The sequence below is a fragment of the Micromys minutus genome (assembly GCF_963924665.1).
Source record: "Micromys minutus genome assembly, chromosome: 23".
NCBI lineage: Eukaryota > Metazoa > Chordata > Mammalia > Rodentia > Muridae > Micromys > Micromys minutus.
Window position 1 is genome coordinate 13,670,638 of NC_137958.1, and position 16,584 is coordinate 13,687,221.

At 41.5% G+C, this 16,584-nt stretch overlaps 1 protein-coding gene across 1 annotated transcript in view; it reads left to right on the forward strand.

Moving 5' to 3' along the window:
• The window catches only part of PTPN12 (protein tyrosine phosphatase non-receptor type 12), a 63,936-nt gene extending 49,044 nt beyond the window's left edge, over nt 1-14,892 (forward strand). The window contains exons 12-18 of the mRNA XM_080936403.1: nt 292-377; nt 3,410-4,383; nt 7,857-7,925; nt 8,586-8,653; nt 9,843-9,873; nt 12,054-12,155; nt 14,069-14,892. Of these exons, the coding sequence (XP_080792529.1) occupies nt 292-377; nt 3,410-4,383; nt 7,857-7,925; nt 8,586-8,653; nt 9,843-9,873; nt 12,054-12,155; nt 14,069-14,130 (1,392 nt within the window). The 3' untranslated portion in view covers nt 14,131-14,892. The remainder of the gene's footprint in view (nt 1-291; nt 378-3,409; nt 4,384-7,856; nt 7,926-8,585; nt 8,654-9,842; nt 9,874-12,053; nt 12,156-14,068) is intronic.
• The last annotated feature ends 1,692 nt before the right edge of the window (nt 14,893-16,584 follow it).

Genomic DNA, 16,584 nt, shown 5'->3' on the forward strand with positions numbered 1-16,584 from the left:
TACCTCGGCCTCCCTGAGCACGTGGACGCAGCCATCATGCCCGATGTATTATTGCATGCTCTTTAAGAACAGACAGGGTCACCGTATTAGCCTTAAATGATCTTACTGGAGCTGCAGGTTTCTTCATTTATTAAGAGGTGTGTGCTTGCATGTACACATCACAATGTGGAGTCAGGGATACACACTCCACTGTGGGGGTCATAGGACAACTTTGTGGGTTTATTTCTCATGTGTCAATCAAGGAAAGTTATTTTTCCTGCAATTTTAGTGAAACTTTTTTCCCCTTGGCAGAGTGAAATTACCACTGGAAATATGGTCAGTTCCACTGACAGTGACAAACAAGATTCTCCTCCTCCAAAGCCTCCAAGGACGCGAAGGTATCATGTGCCTCAGGGACTTTTCTCTAAGAGGACTCTTACTCTACTGACCTAGCTCAAATGACAAATTCTCACTATTTCTTAGTTTTCTGAAGGCTGTTTTTTAAGATGTAGAACATTTGACAATTATTTGTTTTGATAAGGTAAAGTTTCTGTTTAATTTTATATAAACTGTCAGTAGTACACCAAAATACGTATTTTGGTGTTAGACTAGAAAATATTCCCTTAGCTTTCTTTAAAATGTTTTCTCTTGGGGGCTGGAGAGATGGTTCAGTGGTTAAGAACACTGACTGTTCTTCCAGAAGTCCTGAGTTCAATTCCCAACAACCACATGGTGGCTCACAGCCATCTGTAATGAGATCCGATGCCCTCTTCTGGTGTGTCCGAAGTGACAGTGTACTCATATAAAACAAATAAATACATTTTTAAAAAAATGTTTTCTCTTAGGATAGGAAGACTATCAAACCAGGGAGTCAGAGGTCACGTTTCAGATACTGTCTTGACCACGGTCTACTGCAGGCTCGGTATTGTGGGTATAGCGCAAAAAGAGTAAGGCTGGAAAACAGTGTTGTAGAGGCTTAAAGAAGAAAGGATTTTACTTTGTCTAAGTTTGGTTCGACAGTGCTAGGAAAGGAGCCCGGCGCTTCCTGCGTGGAGACAAGCATTCCCCACTGGGCTGCATGCCCAGGCCTAAGGGAGTGCAAACATAACAAGAATGTGTGATCCCAACAGCCAGCTGCCCGGAGACTGAACTGCACTTTCCAACATCAAGACTGCAGCTCAGAGATTGCAGTGAGGTGTTATGGGTGGTTCACGTCGGAGCATTTAGAACTGTCTACTTTGGGAAGCTAACAGCATAGGGTGTGTGGGGAAATTCACTTGGGAACTTGAGAAAAAAAAAAGCAAGTTCAAAATAAGATGTTGGATGTAAAATCAACAGTGAAGAAACTGAGGCAGATCTGGGGATTGCTGCCAGGATAGCCTGGGCTACATGGTGGTTTTTAGTTATTTTTCAGACTTATGTAACTTTATGTGTACTTTATCTGCATGTATGTGTGTGTATGCAGATAAATCTCTGTGTGTATATGTAAGAAGGTGGCATCAGATCCCTTAGAACTGGATCGTTGTGAGCAGTTGTCGGTGCAGGGAATCAAACACTGGTTCACTGGGAAAGCAACAGTAGTTTTAAATGCTGAACCATTTCACCAGCCTCAAGTTTTTATCTTTTTTAAAAGACAAGTGTGTTGCATTTAAATAAGTTGTATTAAAGAGGTTTATTTATAGAGTAGTAGACAGTAGAAAATAGAATTTTAAATAGGGTTTATTATTTTGGTTAATTAAAAAACAAAGATAAATTTTCTTGGTTGAAAAATGTATGTATGTAATTTAGCTTTTAAATAATATTTAAGGTATTTTTTATTAGCCACAGTTTTCAAAACACCAGAATATGTGTTTTTAAAACTGACAGTATGTTAAAGTGCATCTGGATTCATTAAAAGCCAAAAATATTAAAGAAAAACAGTAGGAAAATGATGAGAGGACTAGCCATTTAGAAAGCGCAGCGTTTCAGACCAGGCATGTACTCTGACTCTTGGAAGGGAAAGGCAGAAAGATGAGAATGAGAAGTTCAAGGTCAGGCCTGTCAGGTGGTTCAGTGTGTAAGTCACTACCTGTCAAGGGAGTCTGATGTCCTGAGTTCACAGCTCGGTGGAAAGTGAGACGGGGCTCTTTCCTCTGCCTGCCGCTGTGGTCCTAACATAGACACACACCCATACTGTACACACAAATAAGAGTAAAACTGATCAAGGCCGTCCTCACTACAGCCTGGTCTTTAGAAGACTGCATTTAATTAGATAAATATAACAGTTTATTTCCACGAGTTAAGAAAGGAGATGGCTTAGTGATTAAGGAGCTTGCCGCACAAGCATGAAGACGAGTTTGGCATGATGGCATGCGCATGAACCCCACCATCAGAAGGGGAGAGAGATGGGAATCGGCAGATCCCAGGAGCCCAGTTTCCAGCCAGTCTAGCCAAAATGGCAGCTTCAAGTTCAGTGAGAGCCTGTCTCAAGAGACAAAGCAAAGCATAATAGAAGATCCCGAGTTTGACCTCTGGCCTTTACATGAGCATAAATACACAGCTACACACACTCTCTCTCTCTCTCTCTCTCTCTCTCTCTCTCTCTCTCTCCCCTACATACATAACAACCTGTGAATTTGATTAGACCACTGATAAATAGATGTAGTTAAGAATGTGTATTTTGGGATTTTTTGCATAGATGGTCTTTAATCCCACCCTTAGGGTGGTAGAAGCAGGTGGATCTCTGAGTTTGAGGCCAGCCTGGTCTGCAGAGTGAGCTCCAGGACAGCTAGGGCTATGCAGAGAAACTAACAGGAAAACAAAACGTCATAGAATGGAAAAAAGCATGGTGCTATAAGTGTAAACAATACTGATGGTTATAGATTGAGCCAAAAAACCTGTAAGACTATTGGAAAGGTAAAGTAGGAAGTAATTCCAAAGTAGGAAGTATAATATTTAGAATAAAAAGATCAAGAAGTAATATCAGTGTTGATATTTTAAAATATTGAGGTATATCTTAGATGTAGCTATAATTTTTTTTTTCTTTTTTCCAATATATAGTCCTGGTCCTATCCCAAAACTTGCTTTGTTTTTGCAAACTATGCTGGCCTCAAACTCACAGAGATTGATCTGCCTCTGCCTTCCATGTGCTGGGATTGAAGGCATGTACCTTCACACCCAGAGGTCCTGAGTTCAATACCCAACAACCTCATGGTGGCTCACAACCATCTGTCATGAGATCCGATGCCCTCTTCTGGTGTGTCTGAAGACAGCGACAGTGCACTCACATACATAAAATGAATCTGTTTTTTTTTTTTTTTTTTTTTAAAGTATATCTGTTACCATGAAAAATACTGGATTTTCTTAGCTTACAAATTAGAACATTGTAACTGTATTGTAATCAGCCAACTTCCCTTTAGACTGAACACTGTTGTCCTGTTGTTGCTCTCAGCTGCCTTGTAGAAGGGGATGCCAAGGAAGAAATACTCCAGCCACCAGAACCTCACCCGGTGCCACCCATCCTGACTCCGTCTCCGCCTTCAGCCTTCCCAACCGTTACCACTGTGTGGCAGGACAGTGACAGGTACCATCCAAAGCCAGTGCTGCACATGGCTTCACCGGAGCAACACCCAACGGACCTCAACAGAAACTATGATAAGTCAGCGGACCTAACTGGGAAAAGTGAACCAGCTATTGAGCACATAGATAAAAAGTTAGAGCGAAATTTAAGTTTTGAGATTAAGAAAGTCCCTCTCCAAGAAGGGCCCAAAAGTTTTGAGGGGAACACACTCTTGAATAGGGGACATGCAGTTAAAATTAAGTCTGCTTCCACTTCTGTAGTTGACAAAGCCTCTAAGGTCCAGGGGCTAAGTTCAGGTGATCTGAAAGCTGATGACGTGTCTCACAGCTCTTGTGCGGACTGCAGTGCAGCACGTTCAGACAAAGCTCCTGGTTCTTCAGAAGGGTCCCAGAAGAACTCACACACACCTCCACGGCCAGACTGCTTGCCCCTCGATAAGAAAGGACATGTAACGTGGTCACTTCATGGACCTGAAAATGCCACACCTGTATCTGACTCACCCGAAGGCAGATCCCCAGATAATCACTCTCAGACTCTAAAAACTGTGAGTTCCACACCAAACTCCACAGCAGAAGAGGAAGCCCACGATCTTACGGAGCACCATAACAGCTCCCCTCTATTGAGAGCTCCTCTCTGCTTTACCAACCCTCTTCACTCTGATGACTCAGACTCAGATGAAGAGAACTCTGACGGTGCTGTGACCACGAACAAAACTAGCATTTCAACAGCAAGTGCCACAGTGTCGCCTGCCAGTAGTGCTGAGAATGCTTGCACTAGGAAAGTACTGCCAGTGTCCATTGCCAGACAGGAAGTAGCAGGACCGCGGCATTCAGGTGCTGAGAAAGGTAATATGGCGTCTGACATTTAGCTCTTCACTATCTGCCCATCTCTGCTCTAAGCACTTTAGCTCAGTCAGTTCACCATAGAGTACTTAACCTTATTTAATGTCTCTGCATTTACATTGGTATGCTTCTATTCTGCTCTCAGATACTACATCCGGTCAGTTCCCCTCTCTCCAGCTTCCCTCCCCACCAAAAGAGCAGGCCTCCCAGCAAGATCAACTGCCAGCCACAGTGACATCAGGCACACCATCACATCAAGGCTGGGCAAGCCAACTCAGGAGGAGAAAAATCAGGGCCAGCCCCCTGCCCTTACATTTTAATTGAAGCTTATATTTGTTGTTACCATAATTTGACCATTGTGATCAAATTGGAATTGGTGATACAAACACTATAGAACCCTTGCTCAGCCATTTAATTCACCTGTGCTTCTTGTAAATAATAGTCCTACGTTCCTATCGTCAGCTACAAAATAACTTTTTAAAGAGCTTTTTTTAGAAATGCTCACAAATAAAGTTACTTTGAGCTGGCAAGTTAGCCCATAACGGTACTGGAGACTACTCTGCTGACTGGAGGCAGTTTATTTATTTAACTGACTGGGTGTATATGCCCTGCTACCAGGTCTGTTCCCTTAGTGATTCTTCATTAAGAAGTTTGCTATGTTGGAGAGACATGGACTCCCCCAGTCTGTAAGACTTTGAGACAGGGTTTCTTATGTGATTCAGGCTGGCCTGGAACTTGGAATCCTCCTTTGCACTGGGACTCTAGTTTGACTCACCATACCTGCTGTATAGCATTGCTTCTTGAAATCTTCATGGTGCCTTCTCTTTTTGCTTTGTTTTCAGCTTCGTTTTTCTGGCTCAGTCCTCTGTGCTCTTGAGATACCCAGGAATGTACTCCCATTGACTGTCACAGTGGAGTTATTTTTCAGGGAGAGAGTAGTGGCTCAGTTAGCAAGAGCACAGGTTGCTTTTCAAAGGACCCTGATTCAGTTCCCAGCATCCACATGGCAGCTCACAGCTGTCGGTATTAACTCCAGTTCCAGGGAACCAACACTCTCAAACAGATGTGTGTGCAGGCAGAGCACCAGTGTGCATATTTAATTGTTCCTAATCACCTACCTTGTAGAGTATATCATGTACTGTTTATTTTATAATTGGTTATTACTTAATTTGTTACTTGTTTGTAAAACAATTGACATAAAAATATTAGGAATGTATTAGAATTTGTTAGTGAACTAACCCAATAATTTTGTATTTATAACAGTAGTATTTTGTATAATTTATTGCCTGATGAGATATTTCACTATGAATTCTTTCATTAGTTCCCATTTTCCTCCCCCCTTCATTATTACTTCATTATTTTCTCAGGCCTGAAATTTTATTCAGATTTGACCTGAGTAGGCCCCACACAGTGTGTGATGTTCAGAAGCCTTTGTAAGACAGAACAGTCTCTAGTTGATTAAGTCTTGGGGGAGGAGGAGGGGCTACTGGGAATTAGATTTGAGTCTCTCACCTGCTGGGCAGATGCTCCAGCCTGGATTCTAACCCCAGTCATTATGTCATCTCTACAGAAAGCTTGGAGTGTGAGAAAAGCCATTTATTTATAGATCCAAGGAGCAGCAAGGACTACAGTTAGAGAACAGAATTCTCTTGACAAGTGATTATCAAGAACTTGCCTTGAAATAACTTTTCTTCCTGTGGCAGTTAGTGGAGAGGAGACGAGGAGGAGCCTTGCTTGTTGGTTAACTGTCTCACGGCCACTCTTGGATAGGGAAATGGTTCTGCTACTCTAGGTAGATCTGTCAGGTGTCGTGCTAAACTCTGGACTCCAGGTGTGATGTCACCAGCTAAATAAACATAAGGGGCACGGGCAGTCGGCCAGTCTCAGTGCTTGTTGAAAATGTACTTGGCTTTCAGTTTTTAGTGCTATCAAATATGGGGAAAAGATAATGTCCTGCCAGACTGCTTATTTCCAAAGACAACAAGGATAAAGCCTGGACAGAGTGATGTAGGTTCCTCACATGCACTGCCGTGCTATGTTCTCCGTGTTTGGTTTGGTTTTTCTCCCTAGAGCAGGAATTCAAAGATCCAATACTCTGGTTTATCTTGTCATAAGGCTAACCTATGGGCTTTACATCTTATCTTTTTTATGGACTAAATAGTTTTTACTGCTGTAAAGGCCTTTTAAAAACAACTTTAGTTTATATCCTAGACACAGAGTCAGATGATACTGTTTAAATATATGGTTATTAAAATATTCATAGCTATATTATATCTAATAGGAAGATAGTGTAACTTAAAGTGTTGCGTTAGTTGTTTGAGACTGAAGCACATCGCCTTTCCATGAGTGCACTGGACGGATGGTGCATTGTGGTTCCGTGTTCCGCCTCGCTGCTGGGGAACAGAAATGCCACAAGACAAACTAAATGCTGACAGTAGACTGTGTTTACCCTACGCCCCCTTTCGGGTGCTGGGCTCTAGGGAAGCACCTAGACATACCTGCTCGGAGTGGGAAGATGTAGCCTAAGGTGTAGGAAGCCAAAGCTGGAGTCCCTTGACTCCTGGGGGTCCAGTCACTGCTGGAAACCACAGAGGAGTCAGAAACAGTGGGTCTGGGATCCACGGGCCTGCGATGAGAAGCCGGGGGCCAGGGGTTCTCAGACTCCTGGACAGCCAGATGCCACTGGAAGTTGAGCCTAGAATGGAGGAGGCCCACGGGCTGAGGAAAAGCCTAGGACCAGAGGGAGGAGAGTCTGGCTTAGGTCATTGGTGATTGTCCTTAGCTTAGCAGCTGTCTGGAAGCTCAGGGAAGCCTACTACAGGAGACAAAGGCTGTGGCTCTGTAGGTGAAGGCTTTTTCCATGCTCCCCATAGCAGTTCTTAATCATGGTAGAAAAATAGGTGCATGCCAACTCTTCAGGGTGGACCAGAGATTAAATACCTTTTCAGAAAGGAATGTCCAGGAAGGGAAGCTTATTGACTAAACTCTCAGGGCCTCTAGATACCTCATTAGCATGGGGAACTCTGTTCTGATCACAGGTCACATTCCCTGTGTGGAAGTGTGGTCTGGGTGCCAGGGACTCTGAGTTTCCCGGCACAGTCCACTGTCCCCCGACTCATGGTGTGCCACAATTCATCACAGTTAAGCAATGCAATCATTAGGAAACACTGGCTTTAACCAGGTGAGCAGCTTTCTGCTTTGCACATAGAGCATCATCAGAAAACTCAGCAAGTCTCAGTGCAACAGAGTAATGTCTTCCAGTTCCTACAAACTTGTAAGAAGTATTTGCTTTGTGCCTAGTAATGGAGTCTAGGCAAGATTCCAACTCTTCTCCATCACGAACTGGATGGTAACAATGTTTGAAACTGATATTTTGGTGCTAGACATTTAATTTTTTTAAGACATTTAGGAAGTTCTCTGTTGTTCAGATGGTATTTTACTAATTTTTAATTGCCTGAATTTTGTGTTTAACTTAGATGCTGATGTTAGTGAAGAGTCACCTCCTCCCTTACCTGAACGAACTCCTGAGTCTTTTGTGTTAGCAGGTGAGTGTAATTAGTGTTTCTTCTACATTGCTGGGTTTAATCTAGTAACTATTATACTGAGTAATTAAAATAGAAATATAAGTTTTAATTGATGCTGGTAGTTTTTTGTTACTCACTTGAAAACTCACATAAAAAGTAGTATTTTTCCCTCCCTGGAGTTGCTAAGTAATTACATTTGCAGTAGTCTTTGGAAGCTGCTAGAATTAAGGTAAATGTAATTTCAAATGTATGTGCAGTCCAATTGGAGTTGGAGTTTCGTCATTCACTAATCCATACAACTTTCACTACACTTTTTACTGAACGTGTTAACATCCAACTTGGGTTGTGAATGGGCATCTTTAGGAAGATAATTTCTAAAATTTATAGGATTGTTTTTATACTGACTTTAATAAAAAAAAATTTGGGCTGGAGAGATGGCTCAGTGGTAACACTGACTGCTCTTCCAAAGGTCCTGAGTTCAATTCCCAGCACCCACACGGTGGCTCAGTCACCTGTAATGAGATCTGATGCCCTCTTCTGGTGTGTCTGAGACAGCTACCGTGTGCTCACATATAATAAATAAACAAATAAACAAACAAATCTTTAAAAAATAAGTAAATAAAATTCAAGAATTAAAGACAAAAGTTTTAATATTGCTATTTCTTTTGTTTTGTTCCCCAGATATGCCTGTAAGATCTGAATGGCATGAACTTCCGAGTCAGGAGTGGTCTGAACAAAGGGAATCCGAAGTGAGTCGTGTTGGAATGGCTCTGCGTTAGCGCCATCTCAGAGCTTGTTACCCTCAGCTACAAGCTTCCTTCATCCCTGTACTTGACCGTTTTAAATTAGTGTTTGTTTATTTTTTGAGACAGGGTCTCCTATAGTCAGACTGTCCTCAAACTCACCTTGTATCTAGGGCTGTCCTTGGACTGTTGACCCTCCTGCCTCTTCCTCCTCTGCTCAAGAATTTTATGTACACACACACACACACACACACACTGTACATATGTACTACCACATCAGGCAGTACAGTATACTCAGATTAAAAGTTGATGTAAAATGTAAGCTACAGCCTTTGTTCTAAAGACAGAATATAGAGCATTTCGAGGAGTAAACTACTATAACTAGATTTTGCCTCCCTGTCCTACACAACCACTCTAGGTTTATTTTATAATCCAAAAAAACTAAGTAGTGGTGATTTGGACTCAGGAACACTATAATTTGATAATATATCACAGCTCTGTGTTCCTCCATGCATTAGCTAGGTGGAGGGTGTTTATTTTGTTTTTATGCAGAAGTTTCCCTTTACAGCATACATGCATAGTAAGAGCTGTAGAGATGGCTTAGTGGGTCAGAGCAATTGCTATTCAAGCATGAAGATCAAGGCGAGCCCCAGCACCCAGCACTGTAATGGCTGTAGAGACGGGATAAATAGTGATGCTTCCTAACTGCCAGCCTGCATCCAGATTCAGTGAGAGGCTGTGCCTCGAAGGAATAAGGCAGAGAATGGTAGAGCAGTGTGCCCTGTGCCATTCTCTGCTCTGTACACATACACACACACACACACACACACACACACACACACACACACACAGGAAAAATTTTAAGTAAAGCATAACACAGTTTCAAGCATCAGGATACGCCATTGCTTTCTCTTTCTTTGATACTGAAAATCAAGCATGTAGTGTGTGTCTATAATCCTAGCACTTTGGGAGGTGAAGAAAGGAAGGTCAGGAACTTGAGCCCACCCTTGGCTACATAGTGAGTTTGAAGCTAGCCTGGGCTAAGTGAGATTCTGTTTCAAAAAGTAAACAACAAAGAGGGGATTTTATTTTATACAACTTAATTTTTTGGAGTATACTCCTATAATAGATTAAGTCTTCTATCTGTTGCACATAAGATGGACTTTCTGTAATAACTATAACTATATCCTTGCAGGGATCCCTAACCTCTGGAAATGAAAAACATGGTAAGTTATCATTTCTTCCTTTTTACCAGAGACTTTACAGATGAATTTATCTAAAGTGGCACATACATGCTCTTTGGTTATTCCTATCTGTTATATAAAGATCTCTAGAATAACTGCTTGAGGAAACAGCTCTGTGACATAACTCTTCTGAGCTGACTCACCTATAGATACTGTCATTCTGAATTGGAAAGAAATGGGGACATTTATTATTAGAAGTTATGGGCTTATGTGTTGCTTCTGGGATATTTGTAGTATTTTTACTATTTATTAAAGTATCTAGAAGCTATGTCATATCTCTGATTGAGCACATAGTTAACAGGTCAAAAGAAGTCTAGGTTCACTCTCTAGTACCAAAATTAATACATTACCTAGAAGCTCATTTCTGTTTGAGTAAATGCTTCAAACTGATCAACAAGATGGAAATGTGTCCATAATTGTTGAGGGTGTTTATGTTTATTTGAAAATAAGTCAATAGTTAATACTACCAGTTAGAAATTCTGTATTGATTGAGGATATCGCAGCAAGTGCCTAGCGTGCAGAAAGTCCTAATTCCCCAACCCTTCGTGAGTCAGGCATGGTGGTATATGTTTGCAATCCCAGGATTTGGAAGGAGCAGGGCTATCAGAGAAAGTCAGCCTGTACTATAGAAAACTGTCTCAGACTGAAGGGAGGGAAGGAGTGATTGATGAAGTTTTTACTGACCCTGCTGTCACTGTAATACTGCTAGTTCCCGGACTTTGACTCTGCTGAAACATCTACAGTTGGGCTGTTGGTGTCCCCAGCTTCTTTCCCATGCTCCACTTAGCACCATCTCCCTGCCCTTCTAAACGTCGACTTCCAAACTGACTCTTGTTCCTGGATGACCTTCACTTGACTAAGATGGAGATTTTAAATCTGCATCATCTTCCTTCCTAGACGTGGCCCTGAGGACCTCACCACCTCTCCTTATCTCTCCTGTTCCCATTCTATCTGCCTGTGATCTTGTTATGAGTTTAACACACTACTAAGATTTATGCATGTCTCTTACCAGACCTGCAGCTGGAAGGCTTTAACCCTCAGGTCCTGTCCAGCTCTTGGCAGGACTTTGTGTACCTTTGACCTGACTTGTTTGTTTGTTTTAGAAAATTGTTTTAGGGCTAGTGAGATGGCTCCCAGAGTAAAGTACTTGCTGCCAAGGCTGACAACCTGCGTTTTATCTCTAGGATCCACACAGTGGCCCCCACACACATGGTGTGGTATCTGCATTCCCATAAGTAATAAGTGTATATGATTTAAAAGGAAACCAAGTAGGGCCTGGTGACGGTGCCTGAAATTCTGGCACTTAGAATGCTAGCAAGACTGTTTTAGCAAAATGGAAAGAAAACAAAGAAAAGTGCAATTGGGGTTGGGGGTGGGCAAAGAATAGCATGACAAGCCTTAGGTTTGTTGACTTTTTCTAGTGGATAGGAATCGTGTGGACAGGGATCACCTTTACACTTATCCTGGATTTCTAGAAAGGTTTCTCACAGAAGTTGAAGGAAAATGACAGAAAGTACAAAGGAGGCTGGGTGTGCTATGTCTGCAATCTGACATGCTGGAGGCACAGCACATGAATCTCCTGAGTCTGAGGCCAGCCTGGTTTACTCACCAGGTTCCCTCTTGCAGAAAGGAAGGAGGAAGGGAGAAAAGAGGGAAGGAAGAAGTTGTAGAATAATCTTAACTTCTTTAAAAGTAATCATTGTATTGATCTTTAAATTAGTAAATTAACTGCAATTTAAACAAGAAGACTTAAAAAGAATAATTAGTAATAGATTGTCCAGGAATTAAAGGACCTTCCCAGTGCAGATTGTGTAGACTGCCTGACTTGAAGCTCGGCTGTAGTTTGTGCTTCTGATTTTAGCACTCGGGAGGCTGCCACAGGAGAGCAGAAACTTTAAATGAGTGTGATTAAGCTGTCTCAAAACACACACACACTCTCTCTCTCTCTCTCTCTCTCTCTCTCTCTCTCTCTCTCTCTCTCTCTCTCTCTCTCTCTCTCGCACACATCTTTGTATCCCCGCTCCTGTGTTTATCACAGTCATAGAAATGACAGCTGTAAGGTGAGACTTGCTCTTTTATTCGGTCCCCTCCCTCTGCACAGTGTTGTGAATTCGACGCTGCCTTACGTGATGGTGAGTAATGAGGACTTTGTTTTATTTTAGATACAGGGCTTATCCACACAGAGGCTTGTACAGACTGTCCACCTACTTTCAGTGACAAGAAAGGTGAACTAACAGAGAGTCCAACAGAAGTCACAGATATTGGTAATTCACTTCATAATTTTAAAAGCCTGGCACAGTGCCTCTCTTAATTCTCGCATTCATCCTCTCCCATCTCTTTAGATTAATTTTGGTCGGAAATACATTTTCTTAGATAGTAGATTGGCAACACAAGCTTGCTTCTTAGGTCCATTTGTTAAGAATATCTTTTCCCAACCCTTTACTCTGAGGTAATGTCTGTGCTTGATATTAGGGTTGCTTCTTGTGTGCAGCAGAAAGATGGACCCTGTTTTCACATCCATTTCATGGTTTTTGTCAAGGAATTGAGATCGCTGATACTGAGAGATCAAATTGATGACCAATGATTGTTAATTCCTATTATTTTGGTGGTGGTGGTGGTGGTATGTGTTCCTTTTGGGTTTGCTGGTCTGTGGTTATTTATTTCCTGTTTTCATAAGTATAGTTAAGTTCCTTGGGTTCAGTTTTCCTTCTAACACCTGTAGAGCTAGATTTGTAGATAGATATTGTTTAAATCTGATCATAAAATATCTCATTTTCTCCTTCTGGGCTGGCATTTATAGTCTCTTAGAGCCTATAAGACATCTATCTGTTCCGGCCCTTCTGACTTTTAGAGTGTTCATTGAGAAGTCAGATGTAATTTTAATTGGTCTGTCTTTATATGTTACGTGGTCTTTTTTCCTTGCAGTGTTTCCCCCTAAAACAGGGTTTCTCTGTGTAGCCCTGGCTGTCCTGAAACTTGGTCTGTAGACCAGGCTGGCCTCGAACTCAAAAGATCTGTCTGCTTATGCCTCTGGGTGCTGGGATGAACTACCTGGCTTTCCTTGCAGATTTTAATAATCTTTCTTCTGTATGTTTAATGTTTTGTTTATTGTGTGGTGAGTGGACTTTCTCTTCTGGTCCAATCTATTTGGTGTTCTGTGTGCTTATACATTTATAGGCATATTCTTTAGTTAGGAAAATTTTATTCCATGATTTTGTTGGTTTTCTCTATTTCTATTATTCTTGGTTTGGTTTTTTTATGGTGTCCAATATTTCATGGGTATTTTGTGTTAAAGGTTTTTTAGATATAAGGCTTTCTTTGGCTGACATATCTATTTCTTTTTGGTATCTTTAGTGCTTAAGATTCCTTTTTTATCTTTTACATTCTGTTGGTGAAGTTGGCCTCTGTAGTTCCTGCTCCATTCCTAAATTTATATCTATAGAATTCCCTCAGTTTGTGTTTTCTTTATTGCTTCTATGTCCATTTTCAGGTTTTAGACAGTTTTATTAGTTTTCTTCATCTGTCTGTCTGCCCTCCCCATGGCTTTATTTTTTTCCAAAAAATTTTTGTTTGTGTTTTTTTGGCTTTTCTTTGATCTATTGATTTTCCCTTTAAGGACCTCTATCATCTTCATATAGTTGTTATTAAGGTCTTTGTGTGCGCGCACACTACAGGGCCTGCCGTGGAAGGACTCCTGGCTCTCGTGGTCACATACTGCCCCGGCTGTTATTGTGTTCTTATGCTGCCCTCTAGACACCTGGGTTTGGAGTGATTATAGATCTAGATGCTGGTTTCTGGGTTTGTCTTTGTTGGGTGGGTATTTTGTTCTTCGGTTTCTGTTTCTTCTAGGTTTTCAGGGTGCAATGGCTGTGTGTTGCCTGTGTTATTGGCCTGCTTCACGATGTGCTTACCTTGTGCTTATGGATAATGCTTGCTGGTGTTGGAGACTGGGGGTAGGGGAGGCCAAGGGGCATGGTCTGTGGCATCCACGAGACGTGGACAGGGTGGAAGGGAGGCTGCAGCTGGTGCTCTGTTCCAGTGGTAGGGGTGACCTTGATAATTGGGTTTGGGGGAACAGAGCTATGCATATTTTTAGACATATTCTTAAAGAATACTTTTTAAAAGTCCTTTTGGATGTTAATTTGTTATTGTGATTTTTTTTTTTTTTTGACAATAGGTTTTGGTAATCGCTGTGGAAAACCTAAAGGACCAAGAGATCCACCTTCAGAATGGACATGATTCAGGGAGTTAAAAGACACTTTAAATTATACTGGAGAATTCAAGTGCCACCGAAAGCCAGATTTATTGTATTCCATCTTTAAAATGTGGGACTGAGAGCAGTGTAGATTGTTACCTTAATATTTTTTGCTGGGACCATCTACCTGCCTTATACTACACTTAGGAAAAAGTATTACATATTGTTTATTTTGTAACTTCAAGTATTATTGCCTTAATGTCTCTTAACCCTGTTACAAGCTGCTTGTAGACCTGTTAATATAGTAATACTTTTATGATAAATTGAGTTAAAGGACTACTCTTTTGCTGTTTTATCATGTATGCATTATTTTGTATATGTACAGGGCAAGTAGGTATATAATTTGATAAAGTTGAAGTCCTAAACTATTATTAACAGAAGATGTAAGAATTTCTGCATGGTCTAAGTCTTTGTGTATCTTACTTGTAAATTATTTGCCCTGAAGTTTTAGAAAACAGTTTCTGAATTTTAAACTTGCTGGATTCATGCAGCCAGCATTGCAGGTTATCAGAGATCAAAGATTGTAATAATAATACATTTTGTAAATTGTAAGCAAAAAGTTATTTTTATATTATATACTGTCTAATTGTTCATTCTAATGGTTCTTGTTTTCATCTAGTCATGGAGATTCAGTAAGTGCCTTGGAACAATATTGAATTCTCTTAGCTCATGTGTGTTCCTTTAAAATTTGAGTTCAACTGGGGTAGAAGACTATCAGAATACATGTATGTTTCAGGATATTTGACCTGCCATTAAAAAACAGTTTTACACTGCTACATCTTGTATATTTTTTATTTGAAGAACAGGTTTGCATTAATTATGTGTATGTGTGCATCTGTGGACTTATGTGCATATGAGTGACCCAGAGACGAGCAGCATCGGGTCCTCCTGGAGAGTGTGAACTGTCCATCATGGCCGCTGGGAACTGACTTGCGTCCTCTTTAACTGATGAACCATCTCTCCAGCCCCTCATTCTTTAAGTCATGAGTTGTGGGTGAAGTTTAATCCTTGATTATGGAATAGGAAGGCTTAGAAATAAAGCTGCATGCCTTAGGCCAATGCATGGAAGCCTTTGGTAGGAGGATTTGGTCATGAAACCCAGAAGGTCTGAAGTTTGCAACATAATGAAATTTAGTCTACAAAAGGGTAAAAATGAGACTAGAGAGTGCGTTCTGAGGAAATCATGGCTGTGCCCGTTCTCAGCACCTGTCCTTGGTCAGCACTACGCATCTTGTAGGTGTTACTCTTTCAAGATGCCAGAACACCACACAAGTGAGGCTGGAGTGGGCCCTGTGTTCCCTCCCATCCCATGATCTAGATTGAGTTGGACATATGTTTTGTCTGTGCTTACAAAAGAATGGAGAAGCCCTGAGACTGAAAGGAGCTGGAGTTAGGCTGTGTTAGCACTTACTGTTTCTGCTTTAGTTATCTTTGTGATTTCTGTCAAGTTGGTTTTTGATTTTGGGGCCAGGATCTCTTGTATTCCAGACTGGGTTCAGCTTTGTTATATAGTCAAATTGGGCCTCGATTTGCTGCTGATCCTCCTGTCTCAGCCTCCCTAGCGCTGGGATTATGAGATGAACTCTCAGGTTTATGTTAGCATTTTAAAAACAAACGATTTTCATGTTGAATCCTTAGAATATGAGAAGTTTTCATGCATTTTAGTCGTTAGAAAATGGTGGCCCCGTAGATATTTGACAGTTACAAGATACAGATATCTTTGGGCTGTCTCAGTGCTGCAGCCCATCTATAAGATGCTTCCTGATAAAGCTCAAACTGGTGTGAAGTGTAACTGGAAAAAGGATTTTAGGAGCCAGAGAGATAGTTGAGTCAGTAAAGTGCTAGTGACACAAAGGGAAGGTCCTGCGTTCAGATCCGCATTTCTCAACATAAAGAGACAGGCGTGGGCCAGGCCACGTGGTTCCCTCACTGTCTCTTAGCACTTGGGACACAGGCAGACAGAGCAGTGCGTCTGACGCCAACCTGATCTACATAGCAAGTTTCAGGGCAACTTCTAATTTAGTGTTAGGTGGAAACAGACTTTCTGAAGCTGTCTGGTTAGGCATTCTAACTGAATCATGGACCTGATTTCAGGTTTGATAAGAATTCTCCCCCAGCAAAAAAAATGCAGTGGGTGAGAAGCAGGAGAGATTGCTTAGCAGTTAAGAGCTGTTCTTGTGGAAGACCTGAATTCAGATCCCAACACCAACACGTAGCTCAGAACCGTCTATAAATCCAGTTCCGGGGGATTTGACACCTACTTTGTATCTTGTGGAAACCAGGCATGTACGTGGTATGTGTACGTACGCGCAGGCAAAACATATGCACATACAATAAATGCTTTCAATGGCGTAAGGCAGTGGAAAGGGTTGGTAAGATGGCTCAGTGGGTAAAGTGAGCCCAGTGACCTCGGTAACACCTGCCAGACACAGTAGCAT